This window comes from Stigmatopora nigra, chromosome 22 (genome assembly GCF_051989575.1).
Source record: "Stigmatopora nigra isolate UIUO_SnigA chromosome 22, RoL_Snig_1.1, whole genome shotgun sequence".
Lineage (NCBI taxonomy): Eukaryota > Metazoa > Chordata > Actinopteri > Syngnathiformes > Syngnathidae > Stigmatopora > Stigmatopora nigra.
Window position 1 is genome coordinate 7,220,103 of NC_135529.1, and position 17,295 is coordinate 7,237,397.

At 38.5% G+C, this 17,295-nt stretch overlaps 1 protein-coding gene across 8 annotated transcripts in view; it reads right to left on the reverse strand.

Annotated features, from left to right (window-relative positions):
- LOC144215367 (adhesion G protein-coupled receptor D2-like) overlaps nucleotides 1–17,295 on the reverse strand; it is a 46,113-nt gene that overhangs the window by 2,954 nt on the left and 25,864 nt on the right. For 7 of the 8 annotated variants that reach the window (XM_077744239.1, XM_077744245.1, XM_077744242.1 and 4 more), the window contains 23 exons: nucleotides 13,654–13,711; nucleotides 13,318–13,557; nucleotides 12,610–13,233; nucleotides 11,552–11,674; nucleotides 11,242–11,336; nucleotides 10,814–11,101; nucleotides 9,147–9,258; nucleotides 8,568–8,702; nucleotides 8,128–8,236; nucleotides 7,602–7,707; nucleotides 7,465–7,520; nucleotides 7,217–7,343; nucleotides 6,948–7,051; nucleotides 6,531–6,633; nucleotides 6,087–6,240; nucleotides 5,235–5,368; nucleotides 5,028–5,143; nucleotides 3,250–3,370; nucleotides 1,427–1,468; nucleotides 1,262–1,315; nucleotides 965–1,112; nucleotides 644–702; nucleotides 542–572 (listed from right to left, as the gene is read on the reverse strand). In XM_077744239.1, coding sequence (XP_077600365.1) covers nucleotides 542–572; nucleotides 644–702; nucleotides 965–1,112; nucleotides 1,262–1,315; nucleotides 1,427–1,468; nucleotides 3,250–3,370; nucleotides 5,028–5,143; nucleotides 5,235–5,368; nucleotides 6,087–6,240; nucleotides 6,531–6,633; nucleotides 6,948–7,051; nucleotides 7,217–7,343; nucleotides 7,465–7,520; nucleotides 7,602–7,707; nucleotides 8,128–8,236; nucleotides 8,568–8,702; nucleotides 9,147–9,258; nucleotides 10,814–11,101; nucleotides 11,242–11,336; nucleotides 11,552–11,674; nucleotides 12,610–13,233; nucleotides 13,318–13,557; nucleotides 13,654–13,711 — 3,139 coding nt within the window. Of the gene's footprint in view, nucleotides 1–541; nucleotides 573–643; nucleotides 703–964; nucleotides 1,113–1,261; nucleotides 1,316–1,426; nucleotides 1,469–3,249; nucleotides 3,371–5,027; nucleotides 5,144–5,234; nucleotides 5,369–6,086; nucleotides 6,241–6,530; nucleotides 6,634–6,947; nucleotides 7,052–7,216; nucleotides 7,344–7,464; nucleotides 7,521–7,601; nucleotides 7,708–8,127; nucleotides 8,237–8,567; nucleotides 8,703–9,146; nucleotides 9,259–10,813; nucleotides 11,102–11,241; nucleotides 11,337–11,551; nucleotides 11,675–12,609; nucleotides 13,234–13,317; nucleotides 13,558–13,653; nucleotides 13,712–13,902; nucleotides 14,351–17,295 lie in introns of those variants that run through there. The other variant, XM_077744238.1, reaches the window with a different exon arrangement.

Sequence of the window (17,295 nt, forward strand, 5' to 3'; positions counted from 1 at the left end):
GACACGGCCATTGCTGATTAAAGGAATGAACGTCTTCTTTGTCTCATTAATCAACAATGAAGACCCAGGAGCACTCCAGCACCCAGCAGGCGTTCTTCACAGACACTAAAACATTTAATGAATCAATTACAAACTTGGTTCTTGCCACTGATGGGCCGATCGGCGCAATTGAATGTGACTTAACCCTCGGCACCATCTGTTGCATGTGCCTTCTAATTCAAAATACAAAAAGTGCACATTGAGTTTTCACACAGGTCTAATGATGTGCACGGATCAGGTAAATATAGATCCAAAAGTGCATTTGGGCTTCTTCAGCCTTGCATATATGTAATATATATATTATATATTTTTTCCTTATAACATAAGCTTTTTAAAATCAGAGTATAAATTAATTCCGAAAAAATGTATTTAAAGGCCCCTTATCTAGTGTGTGGAGGTACTAATGCAATAGATTGGACTTCACTGAAAAATAACCTGCAGTGTATTTCTTTGTAAAATGAACCAAAATAAAGCACCAAAAAAGTTTTGATGTTGGCCATACCTGAAGGTTTGAATGCTGTAAGTTGCACCACCTGTTAATCGGAGAGAAGAGGAGGAAATAAGCAAACAAATGATTTCATTAAAAAGAAGAAATGTCACTTACTTGGCTTCCAGGTGCTTGTTTCATTGAGAAACTCACAACACTTTCTTTTCTGAAACTCTCTGAAAGACAAAAAAATCAACTGTCATTAAAAAAAATCTTATCTTGTTGTTGCTGTCATTAAAATTATTTTAAAAAAGCATTGAAATCCTCTGATAACTTCACACTGCTGAATATGTCAGTTTGATGCCACACATAGAGACGTGAGGGAGAAATGCAGTGTGCAGAATGTGCTAAACTCAGATGGGAAGGTGAAGCACGTTGCATTGCTCAAGGGACTACAAGCATTTCTCATCACGACAGTGTGAGTTATTGAGAACACACCATTCTTGATCACTAGAGAAGTGGAGCTAGAACTGGGAGCTCCAGAGGTCTCACTGGTCTCAGGACTGGAAGGAGTCAGCGGGCTGTGGCCCCAAGACCTTATGGGAACTCTCTGAGAAGGTATGAAGGTGGTTGGCTGGGAACAATTCTATTTGAACAGACATAAACCAAATTCGAAGTTGACAAAATTCATGGAAGACTCATAAATCATGCAAGTATAGCAATGATGGACACATGTAATGTACGTTTATAGAATGTAGACCGTTTATCACTATGTGCTCCATTGCAGACACTTACTGTGAAAGATAATGCTTTTCTCTTTTCCTTGATCCTCTTGATTGCATTCCTCACCTAAACGATAAATGCCGTTGAAATCACAAGTTGTCAACCCTTCATAAATCAAAACAATGCAATCCAATAAGCTGCGGCAGTGATGGTAAAGTGAATTGAATGCTAACATACCTCACTGTTGTAAACAGCATAAACTAAGAAAATGTACAGGCCCTGTGAAAAAGAAAATACACAATTTGGGAAACAACTCAAAAATAAAATCACATATGCATCGTCTAGTATTGATTTTTTAGCTTTCAGCAGTCCGCGAGATGTACAAATGATTTAATACGACTAGCAGATAACGATTCATAATTCTCAAAGACTAGCGATATACATTTTTCTTTGGTTCATTTTCATTGAATTTTGACCCAACTGTCACCACTGGCTTTCCTTTCATCAACACAGTTCTAATAGCATTTTAAAAACACACGTTTACACTGTTACCAAAAAAAAAAAGAATATTGTACAACTGTGGCAACCACTGCTGCCAGTATGTATACTCAATTCAACATTTTCCCAGTCAGCATAATAAGTATGTGTGCGATTTGCTGAATAATGTGGAATATTCTCCTTGAGAAAGTTGCCTTGAATAATCTTATCTAATGAACACATAATCAAACATGTCTGAGATTTATATCAGTCGGGAAAATAACCTTGGCAAGTAATTCCAATTGGTCCCAAAAAAAAAGAATCCTACATATTTACTGTGTAAGAAGTACAATTCTGACCACAGTTTAATGTTCAGACAATGCCATTCATTCCCTTAGCAAATCTGTAGTCAAAATCATCGTCATTAAATTAGTACTAGTAGCCTAATGGTACTTTTTTTCTCCTTAGTCTATAACTCTGAAACAATTTCTGTCCAAGGAAAATATATACTTGTTTGGTGTCCTCCTCCTACCAACATGAGGAAGAACTCCTACTGTCTTCTTACATGCCCTCAGCTGGACACATGCCGTAAATCTAAATTAACAAGCAAGTCTCTAGGGGTCACAGAGGGGCTAGCTCTTGATTAATTAAAGATCAGAGGAGGGCGGACGGCTGGTTGAGGTACAAAAAAACTAGCAAAGACAGAGAGAGTCTGTGGAAAATAAAAGCAAAACGGAGGTATTAACGAGGAAAAAAATAAAGCACCAGAAGAGAAAGGAAGCGACTGTTAAGCAATCAGGGGAGGAGAGTTATAAAGGTAGATATGGTATGAGCTGACTGGAGTCTCCCACATACTCACTCACGTCTATGCATTGTGCACACTTAGTACTTGCAGTGATATACTCAATTTTCAGTGCTATCATGTTTAGCTTTTCTTTCTCACTTTTATTGATTGGAGTCTTAAAAAGGGAGATGTTGTGCATGTTGCTGAAGTAAAAAAAAAAGAAAAAAAGACTGCTTTTGAGGAATCAATATTTGATCATCAGTCCGACCAGGAAATGTTAATATTCATGCATCATCATTGCGATTATATTTGATGTCTGGAAAGTACTAGAAAAAAAAAAATAAATTTCACTCACTTCTATGAAGCTGTTTTATACTGTTCAACTAAAATAAGAATCCACATTATATAATATTATTAATCTAAAGAAAATGTAGGGTTAAGTCAAACAATCCTAATTGCATTCTCAATGGTGTACTTATGTACAATAGACACTCATTTTTGACATATTTAAAAAAAATATATATATATATATTATTATATAACACCATGTCATAATGTTCTCTAGTGTAGGGAGCTATCAGGCAAAAAAAGGCTAGTTCATTTGGCTTCTAAGGTGATGAAGGTCAAGATTAGGCTAAAAATGGGTCTCTGTCACACAAAATGTTGGAATTGAAAAAATAATATAAATGTGTCACTTTTAGTAAATACTAGAGAATGTGGGTCAACAGTTCAATTACATTTGGAACACAAAATGTTCTTTTGAAAGTAAAAAAGCAGATTGATTTTAAGGATTCCTTACTTGGAAGGCATTGAGAGCACTGAAGATATAGGCAATGACGACAGAGAGGTGGACCAGCACTCCGCATAGCCAAGTTAGGCCCAGAACAGGCAGGAGGATGAGGACTGGTCGAGTTACAGCCCTGCAAACAATAGAAGATTGACACCAGGTGATCAACTAAAGCCTTGCAAAATGGCTGCAGAATCTCGTACTGATGATGATCGCATTTTTTAGCATTTTACACAAATCTCGGAAAACTAGAAGAAGGACTTAAAAATATTTCTGGGATTTTGGGAAGGTTTCTTGTTAGACAATAAATCCAACTCTTGTCTGAACAGTTAGTTCCCCGTGTTCATTCCTTTAGCATTTCTATTACAATCATTTTTTAAATAATTGTTGTACGTGTATTACATCATTGAACCATTTCAAGGAAGGAGGCAAAAAGTTTCTTTTGTTCGACCCACTATTCTTGTCACCTTGCTGCACCTGGGGATGCGATTGAGTTTTCAGATAGTGCCGTCTCTGCAAGGACAAAGCCAGAACTCACTTTATTCTCTTTTATGTTCAAAATTTGTTTCCATTCTCCGAGTGTGCACTCTTGTGCTGGCACAGATTTCTAGACTGTTTATGCAGGAATAAAGAGACACAATTATTTTAGGTATGGTGGAGTGCTATGTTTAAATGTTAACATGAAGGACATTTGGCTGAACAGAAATATAGTCTCATCAGAAGGTGTGTAGCACCAGATTCTAGTCTCCAACTGCATTCAAAATAAAATCACTGCCATATCTTTATTATTGGTTGTCAAAAGTGTCAGAATATGACAATAGAGCATATTCTATTTTTCAAATTCCGTGTTTCAGTCACTGTTTACTTCTTGTTTATAGCGATTTTAAACAATGACCATTTTTATTGCCTATTAAATACATTAATATCTCCAATATGTTTATGAGGGTGCTGGAGCCTATTTCCCCTGACACTGGATAAGAGGCAATGTCCACCTTAAGCTTGGTACCAACCAATTACAGAGGCAAAAATAGCATCAATTAATTTTATAGGGCCTTTCAATGCAAAAGATGTTGGCATAATCTTGACTAAGTGGCAATTTATTTTATTTGCCATCATAAAAGAATAATTTTCTGGTGTATGATAATTTCTGAGTACAAGATGAATACAGTTTAATCCAATCTAACTTTCATGAACTTTTGTTTAAATAGAACTGCACATAGTCACAGCAGAAGATATAAATGATAAACCTGCAATATTCCAATTTAAGTATAACAGAGTGAAAGAAGGTAGCAAGATGAATGCTACTTGCAAAATGTCTCTGATGGGGGAGTGTTAAAATAATTTCCAAAGTAGAAATTCTGTGCACTTGAAGCTATGAAATTATCATTAAATAACATTGGAATGTTCTGATTCAAAGATGTTGTTGTATGGCAATAACTTGACCTTTCCATTCCTCGTTTGCTTACAAAAACCCACACTTAAAGCACTTTTTTTGTGTATTTGCTTGGCCTTAATATTAAATGATACAGTTAACGTTAAGCGCTACAAACCAAGATTAAGTTATACTGGGACCAGGTGTTATACTGATAAGGCAGAGCTCCCACACAAGACTCCCGAACCACAGCTCATAATCGCTCCACTGTCTCTATTGACCATAGTTTGCTAGAACAACAAGAAAACATCATTTGTGTGTGTGTGTGTGTGTTCTTGACTGAAAAGAAGACACAAGTGGGCATTAAAAATATTAAATAAAAATGTCAGAAATGGGTAGAATTTCCACTTTATCTTACCATGTGAGATCAAAGGTGTGCATTTTTGATGCGGAGCTTGGACTGAGCATTTTAGCACGACGGCGAGCGCTCGAAACCGTCACCATGACGACTCGGCCCAACACAACTGAATTGACCTGCAAATGGAGGACAGCTTCAGCTTCATTGTCTTAAACCAATAAATTGTTCAGGCCTTCCTTGGCTAAGGAATGAAATGGAACCACATACCGCCAAAACAAAAATGACAGGTCCCACAAAAGACCAGATTGTACCAGTCTTCAGATTAAGCCAGCAGTGACCATCAGCCTTGTACTCGTTGACAGTAGTCGCTAGTGTTACAATGACTATTAGAACAGGCAAACCTGCCACAAAAAAAAAAGAAATAGTAAGCATAATTGTGGCTTTGAAGTAAAATACGCAGCATTTTTTAAAGACATATTTACAGAACAAGGACTGCTTGGGCATCTCGTGATTGGACTATTTAGTCTGTTCTTCATCACCAAGCCTATTTTGTCTAACACTCTGCACATCTGCATGGAGAGCTACAGAAAACATCTCAATATTGTTGTGCTTATTCACATTCTGTTCTCAGGCACTTATGCGATATAACATGGTGACACAATTTGGGACAAGAACAGCTGCAGGATGTTTTACAAATGTTAAGACTGGGTTAAAGTTGGACAAAAAACATTATGTCCCATTAAATTCAACAATGTATAGTGGCTTTTTTTGTTTTACATACTAATATGAAACACACTTTGTAGGCTTACGGCACATTTTCTGATTGATTTAATTCTCATGTGTTTGCGCTAAAACTTGGTCAATTTAAAATGGAAGAACATGTAGAAATGGTTTGGAGTATAAATATGACTTTCTAATAATCAAAACAATACAATTACTCATCAGTACAGAAAATGAATAAATTCATGCTTTATATAAAGACAATGAACCATTGATAAACCGTTTTTCACCCCCGCATGAAATTATTGCCAGTCCTTGGTGCTCCTATTTATTAATTGTTTCTGACTTAAATACCTGAAGTTAAAATGTGTTACTATTTAGCAATGTGTATGAGATTACCCCAGCCAATGACGTAGTACAATTTCATTCTGCGGTCTTCACTGATGTTGACAGAAACAACTTTGCTCCACAATAGCAAACCTTCCACCAGCATCCAGGAAAAGGAAGCCATAAAGAAGAGATGGAGCAATGCGGTGATCACAAAACATGCACCCTGCCGGAATCAAAGTGGAGAGAAATAATGAAACTGTTACAAAAGACGCCTTTATCCTAACCTGCCTTTTCAGCTATTCAATGCCTTCATCACATCACTCTATTGAAGTCTTTGGCTGACCTAATTTTGTTCTGTTAAAATTAATGATTGCCTCTGAGGTAAGTATCTGATGAATGATTTCTATACGTAGTCATGATGTTAAGCAAGTTTCAGATCAAGTCCCCACCTAAGAGGACCAAATGCAATTCATATCATAAGGCAGTTGTGACAGAAACAAGATGGATTCTCACCTCATTGGCAGATGCCCAGTCACTGCACATTAAAAGCAGCTCAGCAATGCTAAGAGCAACAATTAAGTTCTTGTGGACTGTTGTGCGATCCGATTTAGGAACGCTAGATCAGGGCAAACAAAGATGAACATCAGCGTGAACAAATACATTAAATATGTAGTCATTTTTTTATTTGTATTTTTTTAAAAGGAGTAGCTGCTTGTATACCGTTTTGAGAACACAAATTCCATATTATGATGTCATCAAAGATGTAACCAACATCAATTGTGAATATATACTGTAATTTGGGGAGAAAAAACATCTCACATATGCTTTGGAGAAAAAAAAACTATAAGTAAATATGTTTTTCCATGGGTTTCTGAATTGCTTTTCATTCTTAGCGCTCTAAATGTGTGCTCTTGGATGTGTGTGACTCACCCCACAGCAATGAAGAGGATGAAGGTGAAGAGGAGCCCACACAGAGACACTCCACAACCAATGAACGTCAGCACCTGCAAAGCTTTTTTGTTTTCTGGGCTGGGCTAAAAACACACATTCAGACATAGACATATACACACAAATATATATTTATATATAAAACACAACCATCACCCACCCCAGGCAGACAACCAGTATACAATGACACTTTGAGCTGTAAATAGCAACAACTGCAATAAATAACTATATAAATACTTATTGAATGTTACCTGGGCTTCGTAGACCTGCAGTAGCAATGCAAAATTGGTTGTGTGATTGCAGTAACATACAGTGTAGCCATATTGTTTGGATACAACCTCACACCCTTTGGTGTTCCACCAGCCACCAGTCTCTGGACTAGATAGACAAAGGAATGTGAAGGTTTTTGTTTTTTTAAATATCATCAACAATTTGTGGGTCATCGTCATTGTTTCTATTTCACAGTTGGAAAATATTTGTTGTTACAAAATGCTCTTACGTGAGATTATAATCCCAGAAGGCGCAGACTGGATCGTATACAGCACCTGCAGGATTCTAATGGATTTATGGAGAATTACAGTAAATGGAGTGAAATAATTAGTACGTATATGATGGGAATTAATTGTGTTTTCTTACCTGCACTTTGTGACGGAGTTGGAAGTGGACTGCGGTACTGATGGGTTGGTTGTCTCCCAGTACTGTGGTGGATATAACAGAGGAGCCCAGGATAGTACCCAAATACCTGAAGTAAACATAATTCATTTTACAAGAATCAAAAGAGGAATGAGGAAAATATTTATCCCGTGTTTGCCAAAGTATATGGAATAAAGCTGTCATGTAATTTGACCCAAAGAAAATTTAAAGAAAATTGCAATTCCAAGTTGTCATGTGTAGTGTACACACTTTCAGCTTTAAAATTCAGAGATTATCATATTAGCTCTCTATTTAGGTAGAACTGTGCCCTGCAATTTTCGGTCAACCAACATGGAACTTTACTCCTGCCTTAAGTGATCTGAAATATGCTCCAGCACCCCTGACACTTGTGAAGATCAGCAGTACAGTTAATGAAGGAATGGAGGTGCCTTAAAATTGCAATTACATCACCATTGCTGAGGGCTCAAAAAGCACATTTGCCAAGACAGGAAAAAAAACAACAACCTACCTTTGGCTACCATCTGTGACAGTAGGAACCATGCTAATGTTCCCTTCAGGATTGAACAGAGGTCGTAAAGAACCATACCACGTGTTGACCAAGGTGAGTTTATCAAATCCTGTACAATAAGCACAATAAGAGATGAAAAAGCATACAATTAAACAAAATAATGTTGTAAAAGAGTTCATTTAGGATCATTTATAATTCATGAATAGTAGTTGCAAAATCCAACAGTGTGCCTCCCTCTATATGACCTTGAAAAGGAAAAAAAAATTCTGAAAGCTCACAACACATTCTGAAATTTGTTCATATTTATGCTTTCACCCATATGGCTGAATGTGCCTGCTTTGTAAACGAAGTAATGTGACGGTGCTGTGACAAATACTAAAAGTGTGAATAAGCAATTGACATAAGAAGTAAATGGTGGGGTCGTGGAGTGTTTGGGTTACCTTTGTAAAGGAGATCTTGTATCTTTTGATGTGGGACTGTAATACAGTCAGAGTTGGAGTGTTTTTCATTCTCGGGTCCACAGAAACTTGTTCCCTTAGATGATTCCTGAAGTCTCTGTTGCTGCACTGACAACTCTATAGACAAGATTTCCAAATCAAATTATAGAAAGATAATAACAAGAAATATTATCTACTCCTCTCCGCCCTGATACCCCACTTGCTGTAGTGTTTGCAACTGTACACGTTCCCCCCACTTTCCAACAATTTTATAATTTTATCAGACCACTAGACGTGTCCAAAACGCAACATCTTTGCATCAGTGTTTTTTGGAAAAGTGTAATCTAACTTTTTTTTTTTAAATGTTACTCAAAGTGCAACGCATTCATTCTTGACAGGATTTGAGTATTATTGTTCAGTGCATGTAAACTTCAAAGAAATAGTAGCCTTATTTTTTTTTTAACTATGGACAAGAAGAATGTGTCCAATGCCAAATTCAATTCAAGACAAGCATGTCCCCAAATTGGCAACTAGTCAAATAATGTGATTTTGGCACTTGGACTGCTGTGGTGTGACACTCACTGATATTTGGACTGTGAAAGGTAAGATGATCGCTCTCAGACATCAACCCAGAGCTCAAGCTGGTCACCATCCGGTCAATACTCTTCACCACATCCATAGGTCCATTCACCACCTATATATATATTTATATATAAAACATACACTGGCACATTATCAACCATGTTTCCAGCTGTACTGAGCTAAGATAGAGATACACAAAATCATTCAGATACAATGATTACGGGGCAAAACAATGATCCTCGAAGAAAGGGCAATGTTTATTTTTTTAAGGAAGAACCATTTGTTTGAGCTGCCTATTTAATGTTGAATAAATGATTTCTCCAAATATTTTTAACCTAGTCCCCCATTTCACAGTGAAATGTTTACCTTTTCCTGAGCCTAAACACAGTTTGGCTGAAAAACACTCGAGTCCAATGGATAAGCCTGTAATGCAAGGGTAATCGTGCGTTTTGCCATTGTCAGTTGTTGAAACCTCTCATTCTAAACACAATGTTCCTGAGAGCTGAGCCTTGTATACGCGCAGCGGCAGTGTGGCAAGGAGGCGGTTAGAGAGGAAAAGCATGGCAACAGTTTGTCAAAGAGATGCTCATCCATTTAATCTGGGATGAGATGGCCTTGGATTGTTGAGAGGCTAGGGGGAGGGAAGCCAGCGCTTAATACAAACACAACACTTGCCATGAGTTGCCTCCATATGGATCCACGACTACAATCACTAGTTGAACAAGGGTTTAAAGATCCAATTCAGGCATGGTTGGACTTAACTATTAATAAAAATAACAATAAATCATGCTAATTATTGTTATCATTCCATATTATCAATCCACAGAATATTCTCTCATCCAGATAGTTGATGTCAGTTAAGATACAATATTGATTTCAATTATTTGTGACAACAATCAGGACAGGCAGTATAGAAAATGGTAGATGAAATTAATGAAAGTACACCATATATTTCACTACTTTGAAAAATGTATCGGTTGTTCTTTCTTCATTCCTCCTATTTTCTCTTGTGTGCTGCTTAAAATACTCTTAGTGTGTAGGTGTTATGTGAAGAAATGTCAAAGCTATAAATGTGGAATTAGTATTTGAATTGCGATACGTTTGTAACCAAAAGAAAGGAGCGTGATATCTCAATTGGTGGCTTTCACTCTTCTCTTTTAACCTCATAATGCATCAATTTATTATTATTTTTAAATCACCCACACACAAACACATTGCCCTCTAGCGGCGAGTGGTGAAAATCGAATCTCTTTACAGTTCATCTACTAAACGTATGAACGTCTAAATGCCTTCATATATTATTGACTTCTGTTATCATTGTGTTTTTCTTTGGTTGTGAGTATACTGGAGGATGTGCGTGTGAAAGACTGCATGTCTAAATGTCCCCTAAATTCCTAAAATGCCGTGCTATATAATGTGTAAATGTTGGTATGACAACATAAATCCTTGAACCATGATGATATCGAATTGGACTTGGCTTACAAAAAACATCAGTATTTTTTAAAGTTTATTCTACCATTGTAAGGATGTGTTGTGTTGCTCTTTCCCTACAAATGTATGAAATAAATCGACAAGAGCTGCCCGAAATGAATTACCACATTAAGAGACACAAAGCCTAAAGTACGGCAATGCAAAGAGGAGATAAGGTGCAAAGCGGTGTATGCTACCTCTTTGATGGCCTGCCACTTGAAGGCATTGTCCTGGCTGATGACGCTGTCTGCCACACTGATGAAGTACTGGCTTAGTTCCTGGACATTTTCCTTGGTGTGGTTGGTGGCATCGGAGTGCTGTGGGGAAACATCAGCAGCCAAAGACAGCAACTGGACCAGGGAAACCATGTCTGTTGGCTGCAGTCCTTCCTGCCGCGTGTCCTGCAGAGCTTGGACAGTCGCATCTAACAGGGCGGATGCTTCGGTCAGGCTACTCAGTCCGGATGAGTGTGGCCCAATTACTGTCTAAGAAAAGACACAGGCCTTGGACTGAATTATGGCAACCACAACAGGACATTTCATTTCATTTCAACAGTCTGGTGGGCAACTCTTTGGATCACTAAATATATGCCAAGTCATGGAATGAAAAGGTAAAAAGTGCCTACCTGGCTGTTATTGGAATGCTTCAACAGATGATTCATAAAGGCAGTCGGCTGAGATCTTTGGGAATCACTCATCTGTTTCATTTTCAAGTAACGTTCTAGGTTGAAAAACAAAAAAACTGAATTAGTATATTAGAAGTATTTAAATTCCAGGTTTGTTCCCAACACTGGAGCATTAACTATTTTAATGTCATTACAATGGCTGCCTCTTTTCTGCTTAGGTGAAAAACAACAACACTTGTTCAGATCATTGACACATTCACATCAACCATTTACCACTGGAATTGCAATAACATTTTAAATCATAACATACCTCTGCTACTCATGCAGATAAATGCCAGTGGCTCAGAACAGTCTAACAGACTTGTGAGTTGGGGTCGATCTGACTGGATCTGCAGGGTTCTGCAGCTTTGCAGCGCCATCTCTTGGTGTTTTGCTGTTACACAATGCCAGTTAGACATCAAATATTGAACCTAGTCAAGGTACATTTGGTAATTCAATGTCTGAACCACTAAGCCTCCCAAGAGTCGCAAGGGGTGCTGGAGCCAAGCCAAACTAACTATAGTGACTAGGCAGGGACACCCTGAATTGGTGGCCAGTCAATTGCAGGGCACAAGAATATGGACAACCATTCATGCTCACACTCCTACCTAGGGCCAATTTCCACAGGTTTATAAATACACATTTCTCTTTAGAAACTACAGCAAAAGTACAGGTTTGATATTGAGTGTTTCTCAATATGCATTTTTGTCTGTGTAAAATGTCACCGGGAGCTTCAAACAAATGATGCTCAAAATAAGCAATGTATTTTGGAGATTCAAATGTAACTTAATTCAAATGTAATTTATAAAAAAAAAAAAAAAAAAACGTTTGGAACTTTTTTGCAGTCTCAGTGGGTGGTGCGGAAGAGGGCACTTGTTGCTGTGTTGGCAGAATCTTAGTTCAGCCTCGTGGTCAGTGCACTCAGCTGCCCATCTGTGAAAAGCCACTTAAAATGTAGGGTTGGCTGTTAGCCCTGTTGCTGTGCGCTTAATTTTAACTCTGTGGGAATGTCTCGAAAGGATAAATTAAACTGTAGAATTTTTTTTATGGCTTTAACGTTATTTAATATTTCTTTATTTTCTTGAACCATTTATCCTCACAAGTGCTACGGGGGTACTGGAGATTCTCCCACCCAACTTCGGGCATCAGGATGGGGGCCCTGAATCGGTATATAAATGCTAATTCTTAGACGAGACCCAATAACACAAAAAAACTCAGGCTGAAAACTGAATACAATTAGTGTTATCCCATTTGCTATCTATGGTCAGGGCGTTATGATAAAAATAAGTATTTGTGACTGCAAAGACTAGAAATGTGGTCATACCATACCTGGACAAAACAAGAGGGCTTGGACCTCCTTGACGGCTGGGTGTTTGATCAGATGGTCAAGGTTCCAGCTGAAAAGCATTGCCTGATTCATTGCCGAACATCCATTCAAAGCACGAATGTGGCGGGTTTCCAGGGAGTTATTCCAAACATTTAAGTCAGTAATATTTCCAAAAAAGGGCTCTGTGAAATTCCCTCCAAATGAATCCTGGTCCTGACCCAAAATAAGGATCCCATCGGCATAGATATCTCTAGAAGTGTCTGATCCTGATCCCATGTCCTTCCTTTCCCCATCTACATAGATAGCCCAGAGACTTGTGCTCCACGTGACACAGATGTGATGCCATCCACCATCGTTTGGGAAATAAGCTTTGTATGGAAAGTGTTTCCCATGAACAATGAGAGCCAGAAGGATTCTGCCCTGCATGTCACCCTGACCCCGTAGAAGGAATTCATTGGTAAAGACACGAGCAGCGTAGGAGAAGATGGTCGACACTTCGTTCCATTCTGGGTCCCACTGAATGCGAACGCACACACTGACCGATGACAAAGCAGGAAAGGGCCTGTTGACACGTGCAAATCCTTCTCTGGATGTTTTAGGAAAGTTTAGAGCTGAGAAAGGCAAATCTAAACAAAAGGAACAAGAAAAGCAATAACATTTTACAGGTTTTCTTTTGACGTTCATTTTAGTGAGCCACAGGAATAACTTACACTGCTTGGACAGGGGCAAGGGCTTGGATTCCAGTTTAGAGGGGTTGTTGATCCAGACCTGTGACTGATATCCGATCTGACGCATCAACTCCAATGCCCCCTCGCGAACCTCCAATTGGTCCAAGGTGGCAAGGGAGCTAAACTGACTTCGGCAGAAGCTCTCTGCTCGGGAAAAGTCTAATGAGTCATTAACCAGCACTAAGGCCCAGTTTGAGGATAAATGGACCAATCTGGAATGCCCTGCAAAGTCAAATTTTTGGCTTACACACAAGTTTGTCATGATGATTTAGATGCTCTGCGATTGAAAGAAAGTAAAGGTGATAAAGAATGACTTACCATGCAACTCACCCACTTTGTCAGGCCCAACATGTGTTGGCTCACTCTCACACACAACCTACAGAGAAGAGTCAAGTTGACGTTACACTTTTATTTTACATTTAGTGATCACCAAGAGGTTATAATCCTTTTTCTTGTCACTCCTTCAAGGCCTATATGTGTGATTACATTGATAAATAAATCCACAGGAATGACCAATTTAACAGTAATATTGTATGCAATGTAAAATAGAATGAGAAGCCTATTTACCACAACAGAAAACAATATTAGTCCAGCATGCAAGGCTCCAGTCATCTCTATATCAGTCTAATGTTCAGTTAAAACAAAACCTTGTCCTTGGGTCCTGGTTCACGACTCTTGGTGGGAAAAAATAATCTTTTGCAAAAAGTCTATTTAAACTATTGAAGCACAACACAGAGCAACAGGTGGTGTGCAAAAAACAAAAACAAAAACAATTAGGTTATTGAAAAAATAAGCCTTGAATCCGTCCTTTTCAGCAAAGACAGCTGAATGTCACACCCTAAGTAATCTGGAAGCAAAATCCACACGTGTAGGACAACTGAAGGTAAATCCATCCAGACTCGTCATCAAGTACCTCTGCCTCTACTTCCAACATATCCAGCAGAGGTCTCAAGACTGGCAGACAATCAGCAATCCCAGCGTCTGTGTTCGCAGGGCATCTATTCTGCCTCTTCTCTTTTCCCTCCTTTCTCCTCCCTCCCTCCAGACATCATACCCCTCCTTCTCTAGCACCCCAAAGCGATCTAGCTTTGTCATGCAAATGAACTCTTCTTTTTTTTCTGTTCAAAGAACAGTACTTACGCAAGTAGTGTCAAGCATTTGGCAAAGAGAGTTCATCAAGAGCAGCAAAGGGAAGACATTTTTACCACATAGTTCTTATTTATTACTTGTGTAGGACTCCATAAGTTCATCGAAACATCTGGTTTGTTGTGACTCATCATGGTGCTAAATTAAATTGGAGGTTTGATTTTGAGGGACTCCCATTTCCATTGTTGACAGAGAACAAGGTGTTACTTTGACAATCTAGTATTAACACTCCAAATCTCCTTTTTTACAACATTATTTCACTGTTTGGTGAAAGGACGCTAAAAAGTACTGGTTTTGATACAGCATATTATGTCAATACTTGTTTTTAAACCACAACTTTCAAAGCCTGTAAAGAATATGAAAGAAAACAAGAAACAATGCACTTGAGCCTGATGGTCATTTGTTGCCAAAGTAAATCTTTCGGAAGTAAAATTGTCGTCACATGAATTGAGGGAAGGACCATTTGAAATATAACATTCTATTAGTATTCCATCTAGTGTCCACTTGAACTTTAAGAAAGTAGACAGGGCCCCAGTTTAGAAAACTCTTTTCTGGCTTATCCAAATGCTGGCACGGTCCTCTGCCTCATGCTCCTCACACTTGGAACTAAATACATTCTACTTGAGTGCCAAGAATTTCCCAAAGAACAGAAGCAAGCTTTACGCTATTGCTTTTTCCTAGGATCCAAAGCGAGGGCAACTTTTGAAAAGTTGATGCAATTTAACACTTGAATATGCAGAATTCATTAGCTTTATTTCAATGTATGAATGGAACGGAAGAGTGTATAGTACATTTCCCTAAATCACGAGCAAGGTAGAATCCAAGCCAGATTACCATGAAATATTCCAGTATTTTCTGCATCTGAAATAAAGTAAAAATATAACAATTCTCACATTGCCATACTAATAATGCTTGTTTGTTTTTAGCCAAGTACAGTTTAAGCTTCACTCCTTACTCCTTTTCCACATCTGACTTTTTTTGAAAGACACATCAGCAGTAGTTATGTTAAAACACCTGGTTTAGGGTTTGCAGGTATGTCAGTCATTCCACAGATATTGAGACAGAGGCGGCCATGAGTCATGCATGAATAAGGCCATTAAACAAGTAATGGAGAACAAGACATAGATTGCTCTGGGTAACCATGAGCAACCTGGACCACAACTGAATTTTGGGTACATTTTTTTCAAATAGCATCATGTAGCGTGGATTTCTTCAGTCACTAACATATGAAGTGTGATTGCACCTGCTTTACGTTTTCACACTTCTTTCAGGTCCTGAAGATCAACAGACTTGAGCAGCCTTGAGGGGGACTGTTCACAACACTTGCTAAAGTCACATAAATCTACCAACTTTAAACCTACGTGTTTTACCACATGCAAGACTTATAGTTTTTAACGAGGATCCTGTGGGTTTTTTCCCCGTCATTTGAGTAATCTGTCCAGCTTTTAGCCTGAAGTCAACAAACTTTGGTCAGAGCTCTTTTAATCAACAGACTTAGCTGCATTTAGCCAGAGCTGACAAAGGAAAGTAGACTAATTGACCTCCCTCCCTTTCCTCCACTCCTTCCTCCACTGTAACTCTGCTGCCACTGCCACCCAGTGTATTTCCATGGCAACCTGGTGATTCTAAGGATGGTATGGAAACGTCAAACACTTGGTGGGCTTGCATCGTTGCACACAAAAGAGCAGTGACCTACATGCGGAGGAAGGATGGAAGTTTTTCCCAGAATGGCCAAGCAGTGACCAGAAAGTCTATATATTCTCACCCTAACTTAGTATTTTAGTTACAGTATTGTTGTAAACAGCCCAGTAGAATTATGTTTCACTTTTCATTTTTGCAATCCACATGAATCGAATTATATCACGACTGTATGTGAATGGTCATTGTCGGTTTGTGTATAGTCATTCCATAGATGAATTATTACGATGCGTTTATGCGCGTTTGTGTATTATTTCTCCATTGTTAACCGGATATACGACTACAAGTCCGACTGTAGAAAATGGCGGAATGCTGCCTTGTAAAGCAACATTCTTTGCTGGTCAGCAATCAGGGGCCATGTTTGCTTGTTCTAATCTGGCAGCAGCAGATAGTCTTTATGGCTACCTCTGCACCATTAATCAGACCGGCTACTCAGGGCCCTGTCGACAACAGCAGGGGTCATGTCGTCGCCACAGAAACCGCATTTAAAAGCAGCCGTATAAATGATATAGGCTTTTGGCATGATACAAAGAAAAAGTGACAGAGGGAGATGGGATTGGGCTGGTCCTGTGTGAGCTGTCTTTAGACAGAATTAGTCCTTAGTTGGAATCAGACAATACTGACCTGACTCACCCCTTCTCACTGCAGAAAAATACAATCGGAAAAAATATTTTCTCCTAATGTACTTTAAATTTTAGATAAATGATTACCATTTTGGTTCTAGATCTGCACGTCATGACATATTTGCTGCATAGTCAATTGGCTGCTTTAACAAACTTGCCTTGAATACATATTCTATTACTCTTGAGATTCTTATTTGTTTCAGCTATTTCATTAGATTTACCATCAGGTAAAATACTTATTTTTGCATGCACTGCAGCAAAAAGTGGAAGACGGTGTAACTACTGTTATGGTAGTCAAGGAGTGTCGTGCAGGATATGATGTGTCATTTGCTAATGGTAGTAGTAATAACAAATTTCAGTGGGTGTTCTTCACTGTAGATGACAATGAGGATGGAGCCAACGTTGTCTATTCAGCGAGCCCTTGGCGGAAGTGTAATTGACCACCTACAGTGGACATGTGATGCATGACACGCTGCTGTCAGAGTTTACAACC